The sequence below is a fragment of the Balearica regulorum genome, chromosome 2 (assembly GCF_011004875.1).
Source record: "Balearica regulorum gibbericeps isolate bBalReg1 chromosome 2, bBalReg1.pri, whole genome shotgun sequence".
NCBI lineage: Eukaryota > Metazoa > Chordata > Aves > Gruiformes > Gruidae > Balearica > Balearica regulorum.
Window position 1 is genome coordinate 54,059,436 of NC_046185.1, and position 20,032 is coordinate 54,079,467.

At 42.1% G+C, this 20,032-nt stretch overlaps 2 protein-coding genes across 6 annotated transcripts in view; one reads left to right on the plus strand and one right to left on the minus strand.

Moving 5' to 3' along the window:
* Nucleotides 1-773: 773 nt before the first annotated feature.
* LOC142600393 (uncharacterized) overlaps nucleotides 774-20,032 on the minus strand; it is a 41,138-nt gene continuing 21,879 nt past the window's right edge. Inside the window, exons 1-4 of one of the 5 annotated variants that reach the window (XM_075744328.1) lie at nucleotides 7,583-8,220; nucleotides 7,164-7,241; nucleotides 3,092-5,468; nucleotides 791-2,581 (exon numbers count right to left, since the gene is read on the minus strand). In XM_075744328.1, coding sequence (XP_075600443.1) covers nucleotides 7,217-7,241; nucleotides 7,583-8,178 — 621 coding nt within the window. In that variant the 5' untranslated portion in view covers nucleotides 8,179-8,220 and the 3' untranslated portion in view covers nucleotides 791-2,581; nucleotides 3,092-5,468; nucleotides 7,164-7,216. The other 4 variants (XM_075744330.1, XM_075744327.1, XM_075744329.1 and 1 more) reach the window with 4 other exon arrangements.
* LOC104635449 (myosin regulatory light chain 2, smooth muscle minor isoform) lies at nucleotides 7,778-14,460 on the plus strand. The gene is made up of 4 exons (XM_075744331.1): nucleotides 7,778-7,908; nucleotides 9,420-9,618; nucleotides 9,788-9,949; nucleotides 13,668-14,460. The coding sequence occupies exons 2-4, from the start codon at nucleotides 9,435-9,437 to the stop codon at nucleotides 13,838-13,840; spliced, it is 519 nt and encodes a 172-aa protein (XP_075600446.1). The 5' UTR covers nucleotides 7,778-7,908; nucleotides 9,420-9,434; the 3' UTR covers nucleotides 13,841-14,460.

The window sequence follows — 20,032 nt, forward strand, 5'->3', positions numbered from 1 at the left end:
TCCTCCTTCGGAAAAATGATTTAGGATGACAGTGGCTCAGAAATAGTATTACAGAAGCCAGGAACAATACAGATGCAAAAAGAAATCAGCAAATCCTTTTCAAAACACAGCTTAAAAATAAGTTATCATGAAATATTGAAAAGCAAAACTGGAAAAAATGAATTCCACACAGCTCATATTTGTTGCACTCTGAGCAGCAGCTCCATAGAGAGATCACTGTTTTCCTAAACTTTTGATATATTAGATAAGAAACTTTTAATCTTAAAAAAAAAAGAGAAAAAAGAAAAAAGAAAAAAAGAAGCCAATTCTCCCACTTTTCTCTGCAGCCTGTGTGCCTGTACACATATCATCCCCTGGGACCACTCATTTCAAGTAGGAGCAAACTTGGGTGCTGTGAGCGAGGCACACAGGCTGCTGCAGTAGCATGTCCTTCGGGAATCCCTGCATTAGACCTTTAAAAAAATAACTTGTGTTGCAAATTTCAACAATATAGACACAAATGCTGCCAAGGAATCTTTCCCAGACCAAACATGTGATATTCCCTAGAGAACGGATCATACATAATAGATGTTGCATTCCAGGGCTTAAGGGGTCATGCAGTTTGTATGAATGTACTAAATCCGAGGGAAGATGTTTACGTGTTTCTCAGAAGCATGTAATTAACAGGAGAGCAGGAAATCGAACTCCCTCCTGGAAAATCCCACCCGCTTGCTGCATGCAGACTCCTCTGCTACACTGCCATGATTCGATCCCTTAGTAAACCAGCCTTGCACTTCAATAAAACTTGGAAGTCAGTTAGTTACAAACAAATACTACAAGACTAGGCAGGTAAAAACAAACTTTAATACATGTGCCTAAAGGAGCAGATGGTGTGTGACAGCAGCATTGATTTTAGCACTCTTGTCACTGCTCCATTTTGCAAGGTTTACTGAATCCTTAATTTGTAGTTTCCTCATTTTGACTATTTCAGGGTATCAGTGAGTACAACCTCACCAAATACTGAACTACGTTTTGTTTTTTTTCCTTATGAATGTCATGGGCATAGCTCCTTGGGAGTTAAAAGACAGCATTTCACAATAATTTCCAGACTCCGTCTGGCATAGTCAAGTGAGTGGGTGTAAAATGAGGCCTGCAGGCCCTGTCTTAGTATTTGCTAAAATAGAGCTGGCGTCATACATGAGTAACTTGAGCCTTGACTTAGCATTGTATCTAACAGACACTGGAGTTTTTTCCCCTCTATCGAATTCTTCTTCCTTAATTGTGAGCTAACCATCTCTAACGCAATAGGTTTTATACTGGCAACATGTTACCAGCCCACAAGAAGCATGTTGATTTTGAAATTTCTCCACCAGGCAACCAAACTCGCACAGGCATCAGCTAATAACAAAACCAGTAACAGCTTACTTTTTATGCCAAACACCTGACTAAATACCCAGAAAACGAGTGTATGTTTTACAATACCATTTTAGGCCTTCAGCCAAGCATTGAGCACATTTAGTCTTCTTCCTTATTTGTACATACACGTTGTCAGATGATAGATACAAAGGCTAATGTAACATGTGAGGAGAGGGCACACGTGTATGTCTTTAGGTTTAGCAGAATTAATTACATGTGTTTGGAAGTCTGGAGGCCTCACTTTCTTCTTACTAAGAATACCTTATCAACATTTATTTTTGCATTTCACTTATAAACATTGTGGTATCATGCTGTCTGGCAATACTTGTGTTTAAAGCTATGTAAAAAGGGGAGAAAAACCCACGAAGATTTAGCTAAAATTATTGCAACTTACCAGCCCAGATAAAAAACAAGTGCTGGACATACAGCACAAGTGGCAGTACAGTGACTTCTTTATCATAGAGAACAGGTAGCAAGGGACAAAAACCTAGCAGAAATCAACAGCACAAGACATACTTTTCCAACTTTTTTTTTTTTTTTTTAATTTATGTTCTTATATAGAAAGGACTTTGGACTTGGGATTGCAAAGAGCACCTTGTCTGCTGAGTCCGGTCCCTTGATACTCTATCCAACACATTTCAGTAACCATTCATACAGTGAATGAGCGGCAGATTAAAATAATTGGAGTTTTTTTTTCATCTTTTCCTGTTTTACAACACTTCAGAGACTGACTTTATTTTATTTATGTTCCATTATATTTCTCTGCTTTGTCCTTGGCCCTGACATATCATTGTCATAAGATGCTCTAGAGAACTTATGTTCTCACCTTTTCCTCGGTTACGCACACTAGAAGTTATCAGAAAGTCAAAACAGAGCTCCTTCTCATTTTCAATATGGAAAAAGAATATAACTGTCTTCTATAGGCTCCAGTACCTTCTCTAAGAGCCTTTATTTTTTGTGCTTTAGCATCTACATTGTGGCAGGGGCCACCTGGGAAAGCAGTAACTTACCATTTTTATTCATGAGGTCTTTGAATGAAAACAGGGACTTCCAGGGACTATCCCCAGCTGGTTAGAAGTCTTGCTCTGAGGCCCTCCAAGAAACCCAAATGAAGACATATGTTCAGAATCTGTTCTTTCACTCACGACTTTCTCAAATATTTTCCCTTTGGATCACAGCGCTGGAGCTATTTTTGGAGAAATTCCAGAACAATTCTGTGATGCTCCCAGCATCACAAAAAGAATGACAGTCACTGACTGATACAGCACTGCACTTGGGATAGCTTGACAGAGACAACAGATGCTAGCTGGAATCAGGGAAGGGGTGGAAAGGCAGAAGGATGAGCCAAAATACTAGGTGAAGCCACTGACAGTCAAAATGCTTTTGTTAAATGACTGCTTAGACCTAGAAATGACTTAGAACTAAATTTGGAAATAATTTATTGTGCTGCCAATACTTAACCTCTGCAATAGCATTTGCTACTTTTGTTGAACAGTGATAATATGCTCAGAAAATTCTCTTATCTGGCAAAACCATCCAGCTTTCACAGATTTTTAATTCTTAATTCAATGTGAAAATCACAAACGTGTTTTCATCTAACCTCCTTTTCTATACTCGTTTGTTTCCTATGCATAGCCTCAGTCTTACTTCTATGATGACCAAGGGCATGGAATAGCTTCTGTACAAGAAAAATTACCTAGGCAGGACTCTTTGCCACAGCTGAAGGAACATGCTAGAGCAAAAGTAACAGGAAAGAGGTGGACACACAATTCAGCCTTAGCATTTCTTCCAACAGAAAGTCTAGAGCATTGAATAAAAATAGGAATAGGTAGGTTCAAAATTAGTAAGGTGAAGTTCTTCACATAACAAATAGCAGCCTTGCAAAGGAATCCAAAAAACATCTGCAAATCATATTGTGGATGCTTAATTTACATCATATTAGGCAAGCTCATGAAAGAAGTTCATCCTGGGTTACTAAATACCACATTTGGCTCAGAGTGGTTTGCCCCTCCCTGAGTTAAAAACAGTGAGGTTGGGAGAGGATTCTGGGAGGATATCACAGGCTTCCCTGATTCTTACTCTTCCCTCAATACCTGCACATGGCCATTGCTGCTGCTCTCCCCTTAAGAATAGGTTAAAAGCAGCTAGTGCTCGCTCTCCTCCAAAAAGAAGAGGAAGGATGGAGAAAGAGATTTTCAAAAAACCTGATGATTCCAAGTTTCAGGAAAAAAATTCAAACAAACAACAAAACAATAAAACCCTCCAGGGACCTGGTAGGCAGACCTCACAGCATTTATTATTTGTTGAAAGCATCCAAGGAGCCAGTAGACACATGCCAGTGGTGCTCCACCTAGAAATGCAAGAAGCAGGAATAGGACACAACTGCTGAGCTTCCCCTTTTCCCCACTCTATGGGCCAACTCCGACTTGCTGAAAAATCAGGGTAAGATTTGGACACTCTCATTTAACCCCAGCTTCATGGTTCTCACCTTCTTAGGAGGCAGCAAGATCTGCACATTGAGCAAAACTCCAACCTGGGCAATCCTGACAGGCTTGCTCTGCTCCTTGCTGTTGCGTATGGCCACACACAGATGCTGGGAGTGATCCTGGTAATATTTGTGTCCTTGCAGTGAGCAAGCAGCACAACATGACTGCAAACAAGTAGATCAGTCCCCTGGCCCCCACCCGTTCAGTGCAGTCACCTTTGTGGAGCAGACAGTGCAGACACAGTCCGTGGGAAGGGCAGCTCTCCAAGGGATGGCCGAGACTTTGCTCCCTGCTTTCCATGGCCAGACTACACAGCTCTTTATAGCTAGGGCACGCTGGACTAGGCAGAATTCTACTGTGAGCTGATGCAGCTGTTCCTGTTACATGAATTAGATTCATAAAGAAACATCATCTGACAGATACTGATTCTGCTTCATTAAGCAACCAAGTTAATCACAAATATTTGCACTGTCATCAGAACTCAGCAGAGGTGGGGAAATGGAGAGAACTAAATGAAAGGAGGGAAAAGGTTTACTGTAAATTGCTTGCTATCTGTAGCAGCCTTAGAACTTAAGTATGAAACAGAAGATTTTGAAAGCTTTTAGACAATCCAAAGAAATCAAGCCTAGAAAAACATTGCAACAGCAAAGTATTTGAGTATTTTAGATGGAAAGGATAGGAAATGTATACATTTGCCTTAAAAGGGTTTTTTTCTTAAACAAGACTGACATAAATGAGAAAGAAGGTGGGAGTAATGAAGGGAAAAGGAGTAGAAAGAAGAAAAAGGAAGGAGTTGAAAGCTCAACATTTAATGAAAAAATCATGTTTTCAGAATGGATAACTTAATTCCTATTCTGTGTGGTTTATGCAGGAAATTATGCGGTACTGAGAAATAAACATTTTTTGGCATACGTTCTTGGATACGGTAGTGCAAGCATTTTTCCCCAGCCCACAAAACAAACGCTGTGCAAAACTAAAGCTCATCACTAGGCGGCACTATTTCGTGGGACAGTACGACATGAGCATCCTTCCAACGCACAGCCTGAAAACTCCCCGGCCCCAAACGCTCTCGCAGGGCCCGGCCTGCACACAGGACGGCAGGGAGGGCACACTCTCTGCTGAGCAGTTGTAGAAATGCTTCACTCTGGACACGCTTTGCACTATGTGGTGGCAAAAAGTTGGATGAATCACTTAGCAGCAGAGCTACTTCAACCTCTGGCTTCCCAGAACATGCTCTCCCTAGGATGTGCCTGGACTGTTCTTCTAGAAGAGCCTGAAGGCCATCTTCAAGACCAGACCTGCTGTCCCATCAGATAGCGATCTGCAAGCACAGCTCTCCCTGCAGTCAGAGCGCAGAGGAGCCTGCGTACCCAACCAACAGCCTGTGGCTTCATTGTACTCGCAGAAACAGTCTGTAAGGCAACAAGGATTGGGATTACAGCCACACTCTTCTCCAGCAAGAGCCAGGGATGCACAGTCACAGGGAACTGAGCACTGTTCAGGGCTGCAGGCAGCTCACAGGTACCATCCTCAAGCAGCATCCTCTCCAGAGGGAGATTTAAACAGCACAAACAAAGTCCTGTTCACCTGAGAGATCACCACAACAGATCTTCTTAATTTAGAGCTGAAGCACAAGCTAATACATTCATAAAAAAGACCTTTACTCTTTTTTTAACATTTATGTCATTGGGTAAAAAAATATTCTCCAGATATTATGAGAGGCAAAAAAAAAATCCCATTTTTCCCCTTTACATTTCTTCAGTGGTATCATGAATGCTGGAAACAAGCAGAATTGAATAATTTCTAAAAGCATTACATAGATTTACACGGCATGGAATACGGTCTGCATTTAACAACTGTTTCTCATTCCATTTTGATGTGACAAATTGGAGACAAAAGCTTTAAGACAGACAGACAATTTTGTCACTAAGAACTGATCTCACACTGGGCAAGTAATATTACCTATTCTCACATCTTTGAAAGTTAAACACTGGGAACAACATACACGGTAACAAGTTTCATGTAACACCTTTTTACTAGAATGAAAAGCAATACAATGCAGAGTAGCACGTTTGCAGCAGCATCTCAATTTAAAGTAACTGATGAAAGGATTTTAAATTAAGATATCAAATAACTATTTTCATAATTAAATTTCAACACACAATTCAGTTGTTGAAGATTATCATGGAGTATTTTAATAACTCTATTACTACCTTGGTGTTTCTACTGCTTTTCTGCCCACTCACACTTTGCATATAATTATCCTGAAACTATGAGCCATATCTAGTTAAGAAGATTTTTCCCCAATAGTTTTTTCTCTGAGCATGCTCTTGATTCATCAATTATTTTTTTCCATTGTATTTTGAGACAAATTTTAGCAGAGCAATATTAAAATTCATCAAGAAAGTATTCTTATAACCTGGACAGGCTGAATTCTCGCACCTGATGAAATAACTCTTCTGGTTTGAGGAGAGGGCAGGGAAAGAAAGTTGGGCCTTTTAGCAATTAAAGTGTCTCACTTCAAACTTAGGATTGCAACATCTAGAGTATATATTAACTTCAGTATGTACAGTGCCTAAATGTAATTCATTTACATTTGTAAATATAATTCATATTTTCAGCAAAAGCCCATCCATCTATTTTTTTTTCTGTCCTTAAGAGTTATTATTTACCAAGGTAATGATTGTATAGCAACAAAACTGATAACAGGCAGGAAAGCAGTGAAAAGAATGATCAACTGACAGCACAGCTTTCCCATGTGACAATATTTTGCAATCCTTATGTGTACTCAACAACAGCTTCTTGAAGCCTAAGTGTTTTATACGGGACTTCAATATTCAAAATGTGAATAAACATTCTATTCGGAAAAATTTAAAAACTGCAGAAGGGTCTGGGTCATGGGCTAAACACAAACTGCTTCTGAAGCCATTTCAGACTCTATCCTCAGGGAAGCACTAAAATGAGCTTGTACCTCAACTCCTTTGAGTTCCCACATTAGTAAATGAAGAAAGAAAGAAAGAAAAGAAAAAAATAGTGTTATCCTTTGCACTACTTTCATGAAGAAAACACAAGCAGGAATAAATCCTCCAAGGGGTCTTATAATCTATGGCTGCAGGAGGTGTTAACTCTTGCTCATGCGGGAGTACTCATTTAGCAGACAAAGATGCAAACCAGAATTTTTCTGATCCATTAAGTGAAACACGAGGAAGACTGAATGTAAGGATAACACCTTACACTGGTTAATCCAGGCAGTATGTTACCAAATGATCAGGCTTCATTTACCTCACTGCTATGACACCGCGAACCTGTTAACTCCGCGGTCGCCGGTAGAGGCTTCAGAAACACGGACCGAAGCTCCATCTTCAGTAAGATGACACATAAAAAATAAGCACACGGGAAGAGCTGGCTGACCCGAAGAAGGCTTCCAGAACTACCTTTCCACATCTCAAACCCAGAGCGCGAAGCGAGACGTCCCGCCACCAGGGAGGGGTGCCGGTGCCCGGCTGAACGCGGCGGCCCCCCAGCCCGGAGCTGCCCCGCGTATCCCCTGACCTCCGACACGCGTTTTTAAGGCAGTTCGGATTTATCCTTCCCCATCAGCTTTCTAGTCTCCTCCGCCCACCAACCCCAGCCTCAGGGCTCGCCCCCGGAGCGGCAGCCGCCAGAAGAACTCCCTCCATCCCTTCCCCGCTGCCCGGCACCTGCAGGCGGCGCCCAGGGCCGCGTACCGGCGGCGACTTCCCCCGGGCTGCGCCAACGCTGCCGGAGCCGGAGGGGGGAGAAGCTGTGGTGGGGACGTCCTGAGCCAGCCACCTCCCGGGGGGAAGGAGGGCGCTGCCATCGTTAGTGGAAAGACCTCGCTGCCGTTTCGCTGCCCTCCGCCGCTTAGCCCCGGCGCCACCCGCTGTCGACCCGCCGCTCGCCCCCACCCGAGGTCGATGGTTTCTCCGGGAAGCGCCGGGGTTGCTGCCGCCGCTTCCTCCCTTCCGCTTCTGTCTCGTACCGGGTCGTCGCAGCGATCGTTGGGGTGAGGTTGGGAGGGTCCGGGTGCCGCTGGTGGGGAGGTGTTTGGAGGCGGGAGCGGGCAGTGGAGAGAGTGACCGTTGGGAGACGCGTTCGAACCAGTGACCGTTGGCGGCAGCCGTTGGGGCAGCTGGTGCCGAGGAGAAGCGATGGCGCCGGGCCGTCCCCCCTCCGCCCTTGCCGCCAGTCGGGGCTGAGGCTGCGGCAGCACGGACGTGGCTGCCGCAGCCTCAGCCCCAACTGGCGGTGAGGGGACCCCCTCCCCCGGCGCCATCGCCGATGGCGTCGTGTCTTCATGAGGAGAGCAAGAGCTTTTCGACGCTGTGCGCCCTTGAAGCTTAGGGCAGGATGCCGTTTTTGAAGAGAGATCAGCCTTCCTCCGGGGCCAACAACTTAAGAATAATTATTTTTTTTAAATATCTCCTCAGTGGAGAGCTGAGCGTTGTCGCCGAGCTTGATTCTACCCACACGTCCAAGCTTAGTGCAAGGGGTGGCTGCCAGGTTGTTTTCAGGTCACAGCCTTCTGTGGTTAAAGCTGAAAGGGGTTGCATGTAGGTTTTCCCCCTCTGTCCCTCCCACCTACGCTAAAGGACAAATGCAGTCTCCCTTGGTTCATTTTATAAAATCTTTAAGCGTGCTCTGTAGCACTGCACAATGGAAACCTTAGCAGGCTTAGCCACAGGTAAATTAAATGACAGTGGTAGCAATGAAATGGACCAAAGCGTGGCTGTTGCTCTGCCTCGTTCAGACCCAAACTCAGTTAGCCTGAGAGTTATAGGTGAAGATACCTTTTTCTGAGCAGTTTTTCTTGGGAGACAAGCAAAAGCAGTGTGAGTTGATTGCTTTCCCTTTTTGCTTAAAGAAGTAGGAAGCGCAAGTCAGCTTTCAGGTATGGTAGACCTGTAGAATATTTCAGGTAAAATTAAATGCATAAAAGTAAATGGAGGTCAGGCAGAACTTACTGGTGTGAGCAGAAATATAGCTTGCACAGTTTTCTCCTATTTTTAGGGTGTTTTAAATAATGGAAGGCAAGGCAAAGACAGAGACCCATCATTATACAAACTAGCAACTACTTAACCACTGTCAAGTATAGGTTCTTCAGAGTTTGTTCAGGTGAACTGAGTTGTGTTTCTCCTTTCCCCTACTACCTAATATTGCACACAGTTACCATATATCCATATCCATACAGAGCTCTTTCACAGGCTTTGCTCTTTTAGACTTGAGACCAGTGTGAGTTCCCTTCTTGCAGATGCATGTATGAAGAAGGGATCCCAGACAAAAGCTGTCCCTTTGAAGACTGAAATTCAAGTTTAATTTGTGTCTTCTTTTAGTGACTTTTTTATTTAGGAGTCTGTCTTTCATTTGTTTGTATTTTCTGCTTCTCTTTTTCCCTTCTTGATTAGGGAAATATGTTCTGATGAGAGGAAATGGAAGTGTGAACTTTAATGTTAAACCCTAGTACAGGGGGTTTTTAAGTCCTAACTCTGATCCTGTTGTATTTACTTCTCTCCCTAGTGTCCAAAATTCAACATGTCTAGCAAAAAGGCAAAGACAAAGACCACCAAGAAGCGCCCTCAGCGTGCCACTTCCAATGTATTTGCAATGTTTGATCAGTCGCAAATTCAGGAATTCAAGGAGGCCTTCAACATGATTGACCAGAACAGGGATGGCTTCATTGACAAAGAGGACTTGCATGATATGCTCGCCTCCCTTGGTAATGTCACTTTTCTGTTTATGTTTGCCAAACAAATTTGTGCTGTTATAATTAAAATAATTGAGTTTGGGATGGCTTATGAGAGATGTCTTAGTTTGTATTACGCTATTCAGATTACTTGTTCTTTTAGTTTGAAAGCTAAACCAAATATGAATCCCTTTATTTGTAGGAAAGAATCCAACGGATGAATACCTAGATGCCATGATGAATGAGGCTCCAGGCCCCATAAACTTCACTATGTTCCTCACAATGTTTGGTGAGAAGTTAAATGGCACCGATCCGGAAGACGTAATCAGGAATGCTTTTGCTTGCTTTGATGAAGAAGCAACAGGTATGTGGGTGAAACTCAGCTGCTTGGCAGGGGCGGGGGAGAACTTTTATGGTTTTTGTTAGGGTTTCTAAATAGTATGCTGATTTTTGCACCTTTATAAATGAAGTATGGCACAGTAATCCTTCTAGATGGCATATTCTACCAAGTAATGAGAATTTGACTTATCACTGAGTGAAAGTAAAAACTGTCAGGCTGTTATGTGTGAGTGCTGAGGACTAGTAGTCATGTTCTTCTGTGAGGCTTTGAAGAAGAGTGTTTTAACTGGGCAGCATATAGGTTCCTCAAAGTGCAAAGTAAGATGCATTTGCTCTAAGATCGGGAATTCAGATTGGTACTATGTGATTTTCTGTGGCATTGAAAAGGTAATGGATGTGAAATCTGTAATGCAACTGAGTTTGTTCTCCCCCTGCAGTAGATCTGAGATGCATCTGAATTCTTCAGTATTTTTAATATTTCAAGACAGGCTGTCCAGGCTCTTTTGAATCCTCATCTTGCATAGTGTGTGTTATGGCTCTGATGACAAATGCCCTGTGTCATGCCCTTACCTGCAGCTCACTTTGTTTTCAGGCTGCAGGAAGGGCTGTAGCCTTAATGATCTCAAGATAAAAACCCATGTGAGGTCTAGAAGACAGAAATGACAGATTGGACTGGCTTGTGTAGCAAGATGGGGGAAAAGAGGAAAAGCAGAGCTCAGTTTTACTATATCAGACTTTCAAGGTTGCGCCTGTAATCTTGGGGTTAGAGTTTAAGCTTTTATTTATTTGTTCACGTAGGCCAAGATTCCGGAGACGTGTGTAGCAATCAGGGACGAATCCTTAGGGCAATTCTGCAGAATTACAGAATATCAGCATTTTGACATGTTGTGAACACTTCTTACTAGTGCATGCTGAAATTATGTAGCCTCTGTACTAGAGATGTCACTGCACCTATAACTTTCCTCACAACTGTCCACTGCAATATTTCACTCTAACCTGTGGATATGTGTTCTGAACCTTTCAAAGGATATTATTCCATTTCAAACAGCTATTTTCAGTCTGTGTATTTTTAGCACCTTTTGCCTTTTCAAAGAGATCCCTTTCCTGCTGAGGTGTAGGTAAACAGGCTTTCTGTTGGTAAGGCCTTTTCAAATGTTAATTGACTTCCTCCCTCTCAAGGGAAATCTCTTTACCATCTCCTACAGGAGGAAGTTTTGTTAGTAGGTTAATTATTTTCTCTCCACAGGTAGTCTGACTCACTGTGCTGCAGGGGTTTTTGTGTGCTCCAAAACAAGAGCCTGTGAATTAGGACATAAAGAAAATGATTGTGCTACCAGTTCTTTTGAACAGTAACCTTCTACGTCTATGTAAACAATACGTTACTAGTTCAGGCCCCCATGTACTGATAAGATTGATTTTATTATCTTTCAAGTCTGTGTGGTAAATGTTTTAATCTAGTCCTAGGATGATTTGAGGATAACGGTTCCACAGTCTCTTTTGTGTCTTATGCCATCCTCAGATTTTAACCAGGAAACATGTTAGATAGTTATGCCATTTTATTGATTTTTAATTCATAATGATCAAAATGCAGTCTTCAAAATAGCGTGTAATGTATTTGTAGAACCCATGTTATGTGGGGTTTTTTTGTTGTTAGATTTAGCTTCTGATCAGTTTGTTCCTTTTAAAAATTAACAGAAGCATTTTTCTTTTTTTTTTTCCCACTTAATAATCTCCACGTGTGTGTGTTTTATGGGCCTGATCTTCTAACTCTACATCAGTGTAGTTCTTTTGAAAGAGAATAATACAAAGCAGATCCTCTTAATGAGGATAAGGTAGTTGTTGGTTTTTACTTACATTTCCTATATGGCCAATCTAGTTGGTATATTGCTTCAGCATTGCTATCATGTGTAGTACTATGAAATTAGTATAAATGTTGTATCTGTCTGCATTTGGTGTATCTTTTGTCTGCTCTTTGATCCTGCATCATCATCTGTTTTGTGCTGTCTGCCACAGGCTGAATCTTAAATCTTCCTTCATTAATTTGTTGCTCCCCATCTACGTTGAAGCTGTGTGTGAGGGAGAGTGGGAGTAGTGTTTGCTCTACAATTCAGTGCTGCTAAAACTTTTAGTGTATTCCTAGTCTGGCAACGTAGTTCAGTGTTTAAACACCTAGCTGTTCAGGCAGAAGCAATGAAGTCCTTGAGGCTAAACTTGTAGCACCAAAGGCCTTGCATTCTTTGAATGCTAACCCTTATGTCATCTCTCATCACAGCTTGGTCTATGTAGGACTACAGAAATAGAGAGCCTAATCTGTTTAGCTGATTTTTCCCCTCCTTTACACACATCTACAAAGAGACAAGTCCAAAATTTGACCCAATTAAGATGGGCCTGGCTAACTGAACATTCTCCCCCTTTTTAAAGTAGAACATTGCTGTTAGCCTTTTTCATTTGGAGTCAGTAGCCAAGGGCTTCTCTGCACTGGGATATGAAGTTGGCTTAATTAGCATATGTTTTAACATGTTTTTTTTCCCCTTTCCTGCAGCATACACCACCCCCACCCCGGTGATAATTTGTCATGCTCATTGACTGCCTTTTGGTCCTCTGATTACCTGTTTGGTTTTGTCTCTCTAATGAACTGTTTGCTTGAATTATTTAACTCTCTTTCCAAAGCAGACCTTTTTTTTTTTTTTTTTTTAAATCACATTCTAATTGAATCTGCATCAGTTGATGTGGGTGTTTACTTATGATTTCCAGCTGTTCTGCACAGTTTTTGTTTTGTTTTTAACATACTGCTAACCTCCTCTGTTCCCTTATAGATATTTCTCCAAGTAAAGTTCATTAACCAATTCCTTTCTCAAATGAAGCAACTATTGTGCATTTAAAGGCATGTTGGTCTTACTTCAACATTAAGCAGTTTCTGCATTCTTATGTCTACCATTTGTTATACGCATTCCTTTTTTAATCTCTAAACTTTCCTGGAATTATTTGGCAACTGGTGGTTCTGCCCACCTATTGAAATTGAATTAACGGAACATACTTAGCAACTGCTCATTTTTGTATCTTTGTTGATTCCCTCAAAATTCTTCTGCTAAAATTTTAGCATAAAATAAATAACTTTGGATATCCTTTTTTTTACTAGCTTCTCCGCCTCTACCTCTCCAGAGTAAACATTCTTCCTCTCTCATGAGTTAACTTGCTCAATCCTGCCTGAAAGTCTTTTCTGTTATAAACTCTTTCCCTGGACACTTGCCAGCAGTTCACTGTATCCACGTAAACTGCCTCCAGCAATGGTATTGTGCAGCAGTGAAGAGCCAACCAGTGGTTATTTAGTCCCCAGAGGAAACTAGTTTATAAAGGAGATGCAAATGTATTTAATTAAGTCAAGAAAAATACAATTCAATTAAGAGAACAACTTGTGTAATGAAGACTAGCAGTGACAGGAACTTGTTTTTCCATTTTGAGTTGTTGAAGATCAGTAGATGGAAATAGGTATTATTAGATCACAGCAGATCAGGCCCTCTTTTCAAAAATCTGTATGACATGCATCAACACCACCCCCGCCTCTTTCCCCTTTGCATTCACGGAATTTCCTTAGACTTCAGTTAAGAAAGTATTTTGGGCTCTTGCTGCAAATGCTGTATTAGTTAATTGCATGTCTGTTGGTATGTCTGTCTTACTGCTTTTGAAGGCTCGGCTAAGAAACAGCTTCCCTTTTGTGTTTCTCTCTATACAACACATTCTAGGGTTCATCCAGGAAGACTACCTCCGAGAGCTGCTGACGACAATGGGGGACAGGTTCACAGATGAAGAGGTAGATGAGCTGTACAGGGAGGCACCCATCGACAAAAAGGGGAATTTCAATTACACTGAATTCACGCGCATCCTGAAACATGGAGCAAAAGACAAAGATGACTGAGCAAGGCTCCTGATACCTGCAGATAGCTTGCTTTTTCCCCACCCCCCCATCGAGTAATTTTATTTCTTAGGATCTGTTTTTTTCTTTTTTTCATGTTGGGACCTTTTGCATACCTTTTTAACATTCCAGCTTTTCCCTCTGTGGACTCTGGGGCTGCTCAGGCACACCTCCACCTGTGTAATAAGACTGGAAATGGGCAGGGAGAGAGGACAGCTTACAGTGATAGAGGTTTAGGGACAAAGATCTGTGAGCATGGAGGCCCAGGTAAAACTATCAGTGCTACTCATCCTAGCTAGATTAATTTTACATTTTTAATGATAACTTTGAAATAAAACACTGCTATATTAAGTACATCATTAAAATTTTCATGCTAGAAGTGGACTGTTTAATCATATCTGTAAATATTTTTGCATCTGTATGCAGTCGTGTTGCTACCTATTTTTGCCTTAAAAATGAAGCATAAGTCACTTAAGCATAGTGATGTTTGTACTTAAGCACCTGAGTACTTCACTTACTACTGTGAGCATATATAATGAAGAAATTTCCATCCTTCAAATTTTAGTACATTGTAAATTAATGATATCTGTCCAAGACTTGCACATTAAAAATTTTAAATCTTATGGATGTAATTGAGGAGGTATTTTACCACCTTAGTACCTCCATTTCTTGACATTGAGTACAATATTAATACTGCTTTTTAGTAACTTATATGGTAAATCCTAGTGTTTTCTTAAAAAAAGATACCGCATACAAGCAGGATGTTTGAGTGATGCCTCTTGCCAGATGGGCAGGACTGACAGAATTCATTGCATTTCATTGCAACCATTCTTTTCTTTCTTTCCTCTTCCCATCGTTTTTCAAAGCACCATGAGAATGGAGCTGGATGAAGACAGAAGGTGTGCTGTCTCTGTCTTTTTTGTTTTCTGTCTCACAATGTTATTCTTGCTTTCCAAATGAAACAATACACAATATATTTTTAAGAGCTTCTGCTGAGAGTGGTGCTTTGGGTGTGTGAGGAGGAGGCATTCCTTTATGTTCCATTTCTCATAATTATATCCTCTCATCCCTGTGGTATAGAATGCATAGCAGATTTGCTACAGTATTCTGACGCAACTTTGCCACAATCTGAATACTTGTGGTTCTGGTTTTTTGGTCTTGAGAGAAAGAGTGCTCAGAGTTGCCTCTGTCACTTCTAGGAATTACATTGTTGTCCTGTAATAATTTAGGTTACAAAATTAAGAAATGTCATTTGGCTGAGAGCGTTTTGCCGTTTCTTGGTCTGCTGCTATTGCAAATGGAACTTTTAATGAATTTCGTTAGAGGACAGTGATTATTTGTGTTAGAAATACACTGTTCTTTGATGAATAACCCACCAGGACTGTCATCTTTTGAGAAAGACAATGCCATAAAAACTGTTCACTGGTACATGTAAGAAAAAGCTCTGAAGCTTCTGTTCTACCTCAGTCCCAGCTGGCTCTGCAAAAGAATGGGAATGGTGCGGACACATGAAGGACCACAGGAAGCTAGCTAGTCTGCAAGAAAAGTATGGAAGATGCTGAAAAACTGGGGGGGGGGGGGGGGGGGAGGGATTCCGCACTGCAGGAATGTCTGCGGTCACCGCCTGCCCTCCCTTTGAAGGGGGCGGGGGGGAACTCGAGGCCACTATCTAGAACCATCAGTAGGTGGCATTGCAGCTCCTGGCACTAACTTGGCTGAAGGGCAAATGGCTCACAACACTTTTTTGGGGGTTGTTTTTGTGTTTGGTTTTTTTCTCTCAGTCCCGAAGAGCAGCTCGTTTAGTGCAGTATAGGGAGGAGAACGCGGTCAGTTCCCACAGAAGCTCCGCTCCTACCACAGCAACGACTAATGCCCTCGGCATTTTTCTAATTGCAGCTTTCATATGCACTGAGTTTTGGTTCTTTAATCAAATTTATTCCTTACGAAAGAAAGTGAAAAGAGGTATGTGCAAGCCGTTGTTACAGTCATGTATGTACCAGCCCACATGGTGTGTGTTTGAGAAAACTAGTTGTCGAAAGGATCTAAGGGCACCTTTGTAACGCAAACCAGGTACACCGCTCCTGCATTTCTCAGGATCTCAGTAAGCGCTCTTGTTGTTTTTTAAGATCAGCTTTGAAAAACTGCCTCAAATTCAAATGTATAAGTTTGCATAACTTTGTTTACATATGAAAGACTAAAACCTGTGATATAAACTACACCGTTGAGGCTCAGAGTGAGGCAGCTGGTATTTATAGCAATAAATGCCAATTGTTAAACCCCAGTTCTTGCTGATGGGCCAGGGCTATGTTGCTGTATAGCAACGCCTATATGTCATTTGGTCTCGTGATGATGAACTGTAATTCAGTAATGCTTTTTTTCTCAGCCTTGCCTTTGGGAGAATCTTTGGGTTACCCTCTCAAGTTTAATGGCATTTAATGCTCTGATAAAAACGGACTTTCGGTGGGTAATTCAGAGGCCTGGGATTTCTCTTTTAAACCTCTGCTCACCTCTGATGTAGGAGGTGCCTTAAAGTCTGTCTGTCTGCAACTAGTAATGCCAGTTTATAGACTAACTGCAGTTCTCGGTCCTGGCAAAATCAGTCTGGGTAACAGCCATGCAGAATCTTCAAGTGTTCTCACTGAAGTGGGTCAGCAGAACATGAAGGTGTTGGTGGTGGGATGTCTTTCTCCTTTTATTTTTTTAATTTCTTCTATTAATTCCGTTGTTTTGTAGCTGGGTCACTTGACTGGAGGGCTGGAACAATGTGGCCTTGAATCCTCTCAGCTAGAAGAGAGAATTAAAAGTAGGTCTGCAACATTCAGGCTGAATGTTAAACCACTGAACAATTGAATAAGGGAGGGTGGAACCATCACAAGCAGCTGTATTTCTTATTGTGCTATTTTTTTATTTTCCTTTTTTTGGCAAATGAAGGAGCTTAGGCAATGATGCCAGCAGAAGGGATTAAAGAGATCAGTTCTACCTGAAGACTTTTTCCTCCTCGTCAAGGTGAAGTTCCCAAAAGCTATGATTCACAAGTGGGGCTGGTATGCTTGTTTCCTGTGGTTGCGGAGGCAACAGAGTTGAACCCTAAATGAGTTTTAGCTTATAAACCGTTTCCTCTCCAGGACTGTTGTAAACGTTTTCCTCTCCAGGGCTGTTTGTGAGAAGCGGTGCCTCACCAGGCAACTGTCTCGCACATCCTGTATCTGGCCTAACACCCCCCACGTACGCTCCCCGTCAGTGTAGGCAATAACGCGTAAAGGTTGTCACTGCCCTCGCTCTGCTGTAGCGTTGTGTGCTGAAAGCTGCTGTGGCTCAGCACCTGCTTATCCTTGAGCAGCTCCACCATCTCTGTCCTGGGGACAGTCATTGTGTGAGCTGTGCTGTCCCTACTTGTGAATTACAGCCCTAACTCCTGCAGAAAAGAGCAGTGGTGACTCCTTACCTGCTCTTCAGTATTTCTTCTTGATGAGATTCAGCAGATTCTTACTCAGTACGTTTGTTTTAATAGTTACTACTTCTAGTGCTTAACTCCCCTAGATGGAGAGAGAGCAGCGTCTGGCAGTCTGGCAGGCGTGCCTCACTGTAAATAGTACAAATGATGTCAAGCATTCTTCCCTGCCATCCAGGTACTAAGGAGCAGGTATTTAATACAACATCCAAATGTCAAATAGAACGATGCTTGGTCTAAAAAACCTGAGTCTTAAGAGAATTCATACCACCAGGGTGGTAGCATCTAAATACTGGGCACTTGGTATGACCTTTGTGGACTGTTTCCTAGCGGCAGGCATGGGTTATATCACTATTCAAATAACCTTAGCTAACTGCTGACTCGTCTTTAGTTCCACTCTAAGAATCTCATCACTCAAGTATAAAAATTTAGCACTCATTAGCTGTAAAAGGCAAACCTAACTGGAGTTGCTATGTAATCATCATGAGATCAGAAGTGTCACATAAACTGAGTATTTAAAAATACAAAAAAGGGTTCACACAGCTTTAATAGGAATGCATACCAGTCCCAGCAGGCTTCTTTCAGTGCATAGATAAGAGTTGCAAATTAAAGATACTTGCAGCTGGAAACTTCCTTTCCAAATAACAGCAGGTCACTGTGACATTGGAAATGGTTGCAAAAAGATACAGTGAGACCACAATCATTGCATACTCCCCCCCCCCCCCCCCCCCCGATTTCCTTGAGAAATCTGCTCAGCTCTATGCCCCACAGCCCTAGCGAGCTTCAAAGCTATAGGGCTGCAGTCAGGTAAAAGGGGAGTTGACAAATTTCACGTTAGCGAGATAAGCTGGTGAACTTTGTGATACGTTTTTGGAAGAGAATTAAACAGAACAAAATTACTTGTAGTTACTCCTTGCCTGTTTCTCCTACTGATTTAGGTGATGAGTTATTGTATATTTATTAGAACCTGAGATGTATGTTGTGCAAAACACAAGTTACAATACTGTTACTGCTATCCTGTTGGCAAACAGGGAAACTTGGCCATGAATCTAAAACCCCTTCTACTTCGCCTGCCCTCCTCTGCTAATTAAAAAATATAAAAAGGTAGCAACGTTATTTTCAATTGTCAGAAGACATTTCTTTCAGACTTTGATTTTTTTAAACTAATTTAACATAATCTTAAAATGTAACTAATAACTAGTTTCTCTGCTGTAACAAGTATAGGTACGCAAACCGCAACTGTCTTGCCAGTGTTTGCTATTGGTGCTTTTTAGCACATCCATCTATTGCAGGGCCTCTTTGCCTAGGTGAGGCAGAGGACAGGAGCGCTGTTACAGCTGTATTTGGGGATGTCCTACCACATGCAGACCTAAGAGGAAGGAGGAGACATCAAACTTGTACAAAAGGATGAGTAAGGAATACACTGCAAAACCGCAGAACTCCGATTCACTTACTGGAAGGTGACTATGGGCTACTTGAACCCCAACAGAGAAGGACAAACTGTTGCCATGAAGTGCCAGTTACAACTGTGCAATTAGCAGAAACCCTACCTGGTAGCAGCTACAGCAGAATTTGGAGGCAAGTTGCAATGTTGGAAGTACTTGGGTTTACTCTGTTCCTGTTGCAATGCATGCAGCCTGCTGCCCCTGATATTTTCTGCCCCAAGCTCTGGGCACAGAATTTGGGTAACTGAGTAGCCATCTAAACTAGTGAAAATTAAAATACCAGAAAGGGGAGAGAAGCCAGGGGCTGAGGCATTGTAAGTACTTCCTGATGCAGCTGATCAGAGATGACTCTCTAGTTGAGCTCCCAGTAGTCGTTCTTCTCCAGAAGCTGGACACCAATGCCTAGTCAGCTCTTTAGGTAGCCCCTTCCTTTGGCAACCCACAGCAGCTCTTCCAGGGTTCTGTTTTATATTTGATGTTTCACTCTCTCTCTCTCTCTCTTCCCCCTGCTTCTGTCCTTTATGCAAGGACTTAAATGCCTTCCACGTGTCAGGGGCCTGCATCTACTCCTTCTGTTACAAGCTTTACACATGCCTAAGGGTTGAGGCCCTCAAGCAAGAAAGGCATTCCCTTCCCAACTTTGTGTACCACACCTTGGGCCTCACCTTGAGATAAGATTCAAAGCAGCTAACAAGCTGTAAGGCAGGCTTTGCAAATTTTGAAGAGTAAAAATTCAAGCGCTTCCAGGATTAAGGAGTAATTCGGTGGCAGCTTTGAAAATGCTGGCAGTATCTAGCTGGGATGTCAGTACCTCAGACATTGCAGGCTCTTGGCCGAAAGCGCAAATCAGATTCTCGTGTACACCTCCGGATGCACAGCAATAGGGCAACACATGACAAAGCTGCCATCCGAGGGCAGTAGGTAAGTGTGCTAGGAGAACAGGAGACTGTTCTGGCTGATGTTCTTCCTAGTGATGCCTGGAAGATCTTACCCTATGCCAGGTTTTTGGGGCTGGTAATTACACCTCTTCCACCACTGATCTCAAGTATTGCTATGAAAGAACAAATATCAAAGGGGTGCTGGCTGCTTATTTTCACAGCTACCTTCTAGACTAGAAGGGTACTTTACACCTATGTGACTGATTCTGGATTATTCTTACCTGTGACAGATTTAGCGCTCGCACACACCCTTTGCAGGAATGTTTTTGTTACCTACTGGTGGTTTTCAAAGTGACTATAAAAGCAAGGAAAGCATTTGGGAGATGATGCTGTTATGAACAGGTTAGGGTGTGTTTATTTT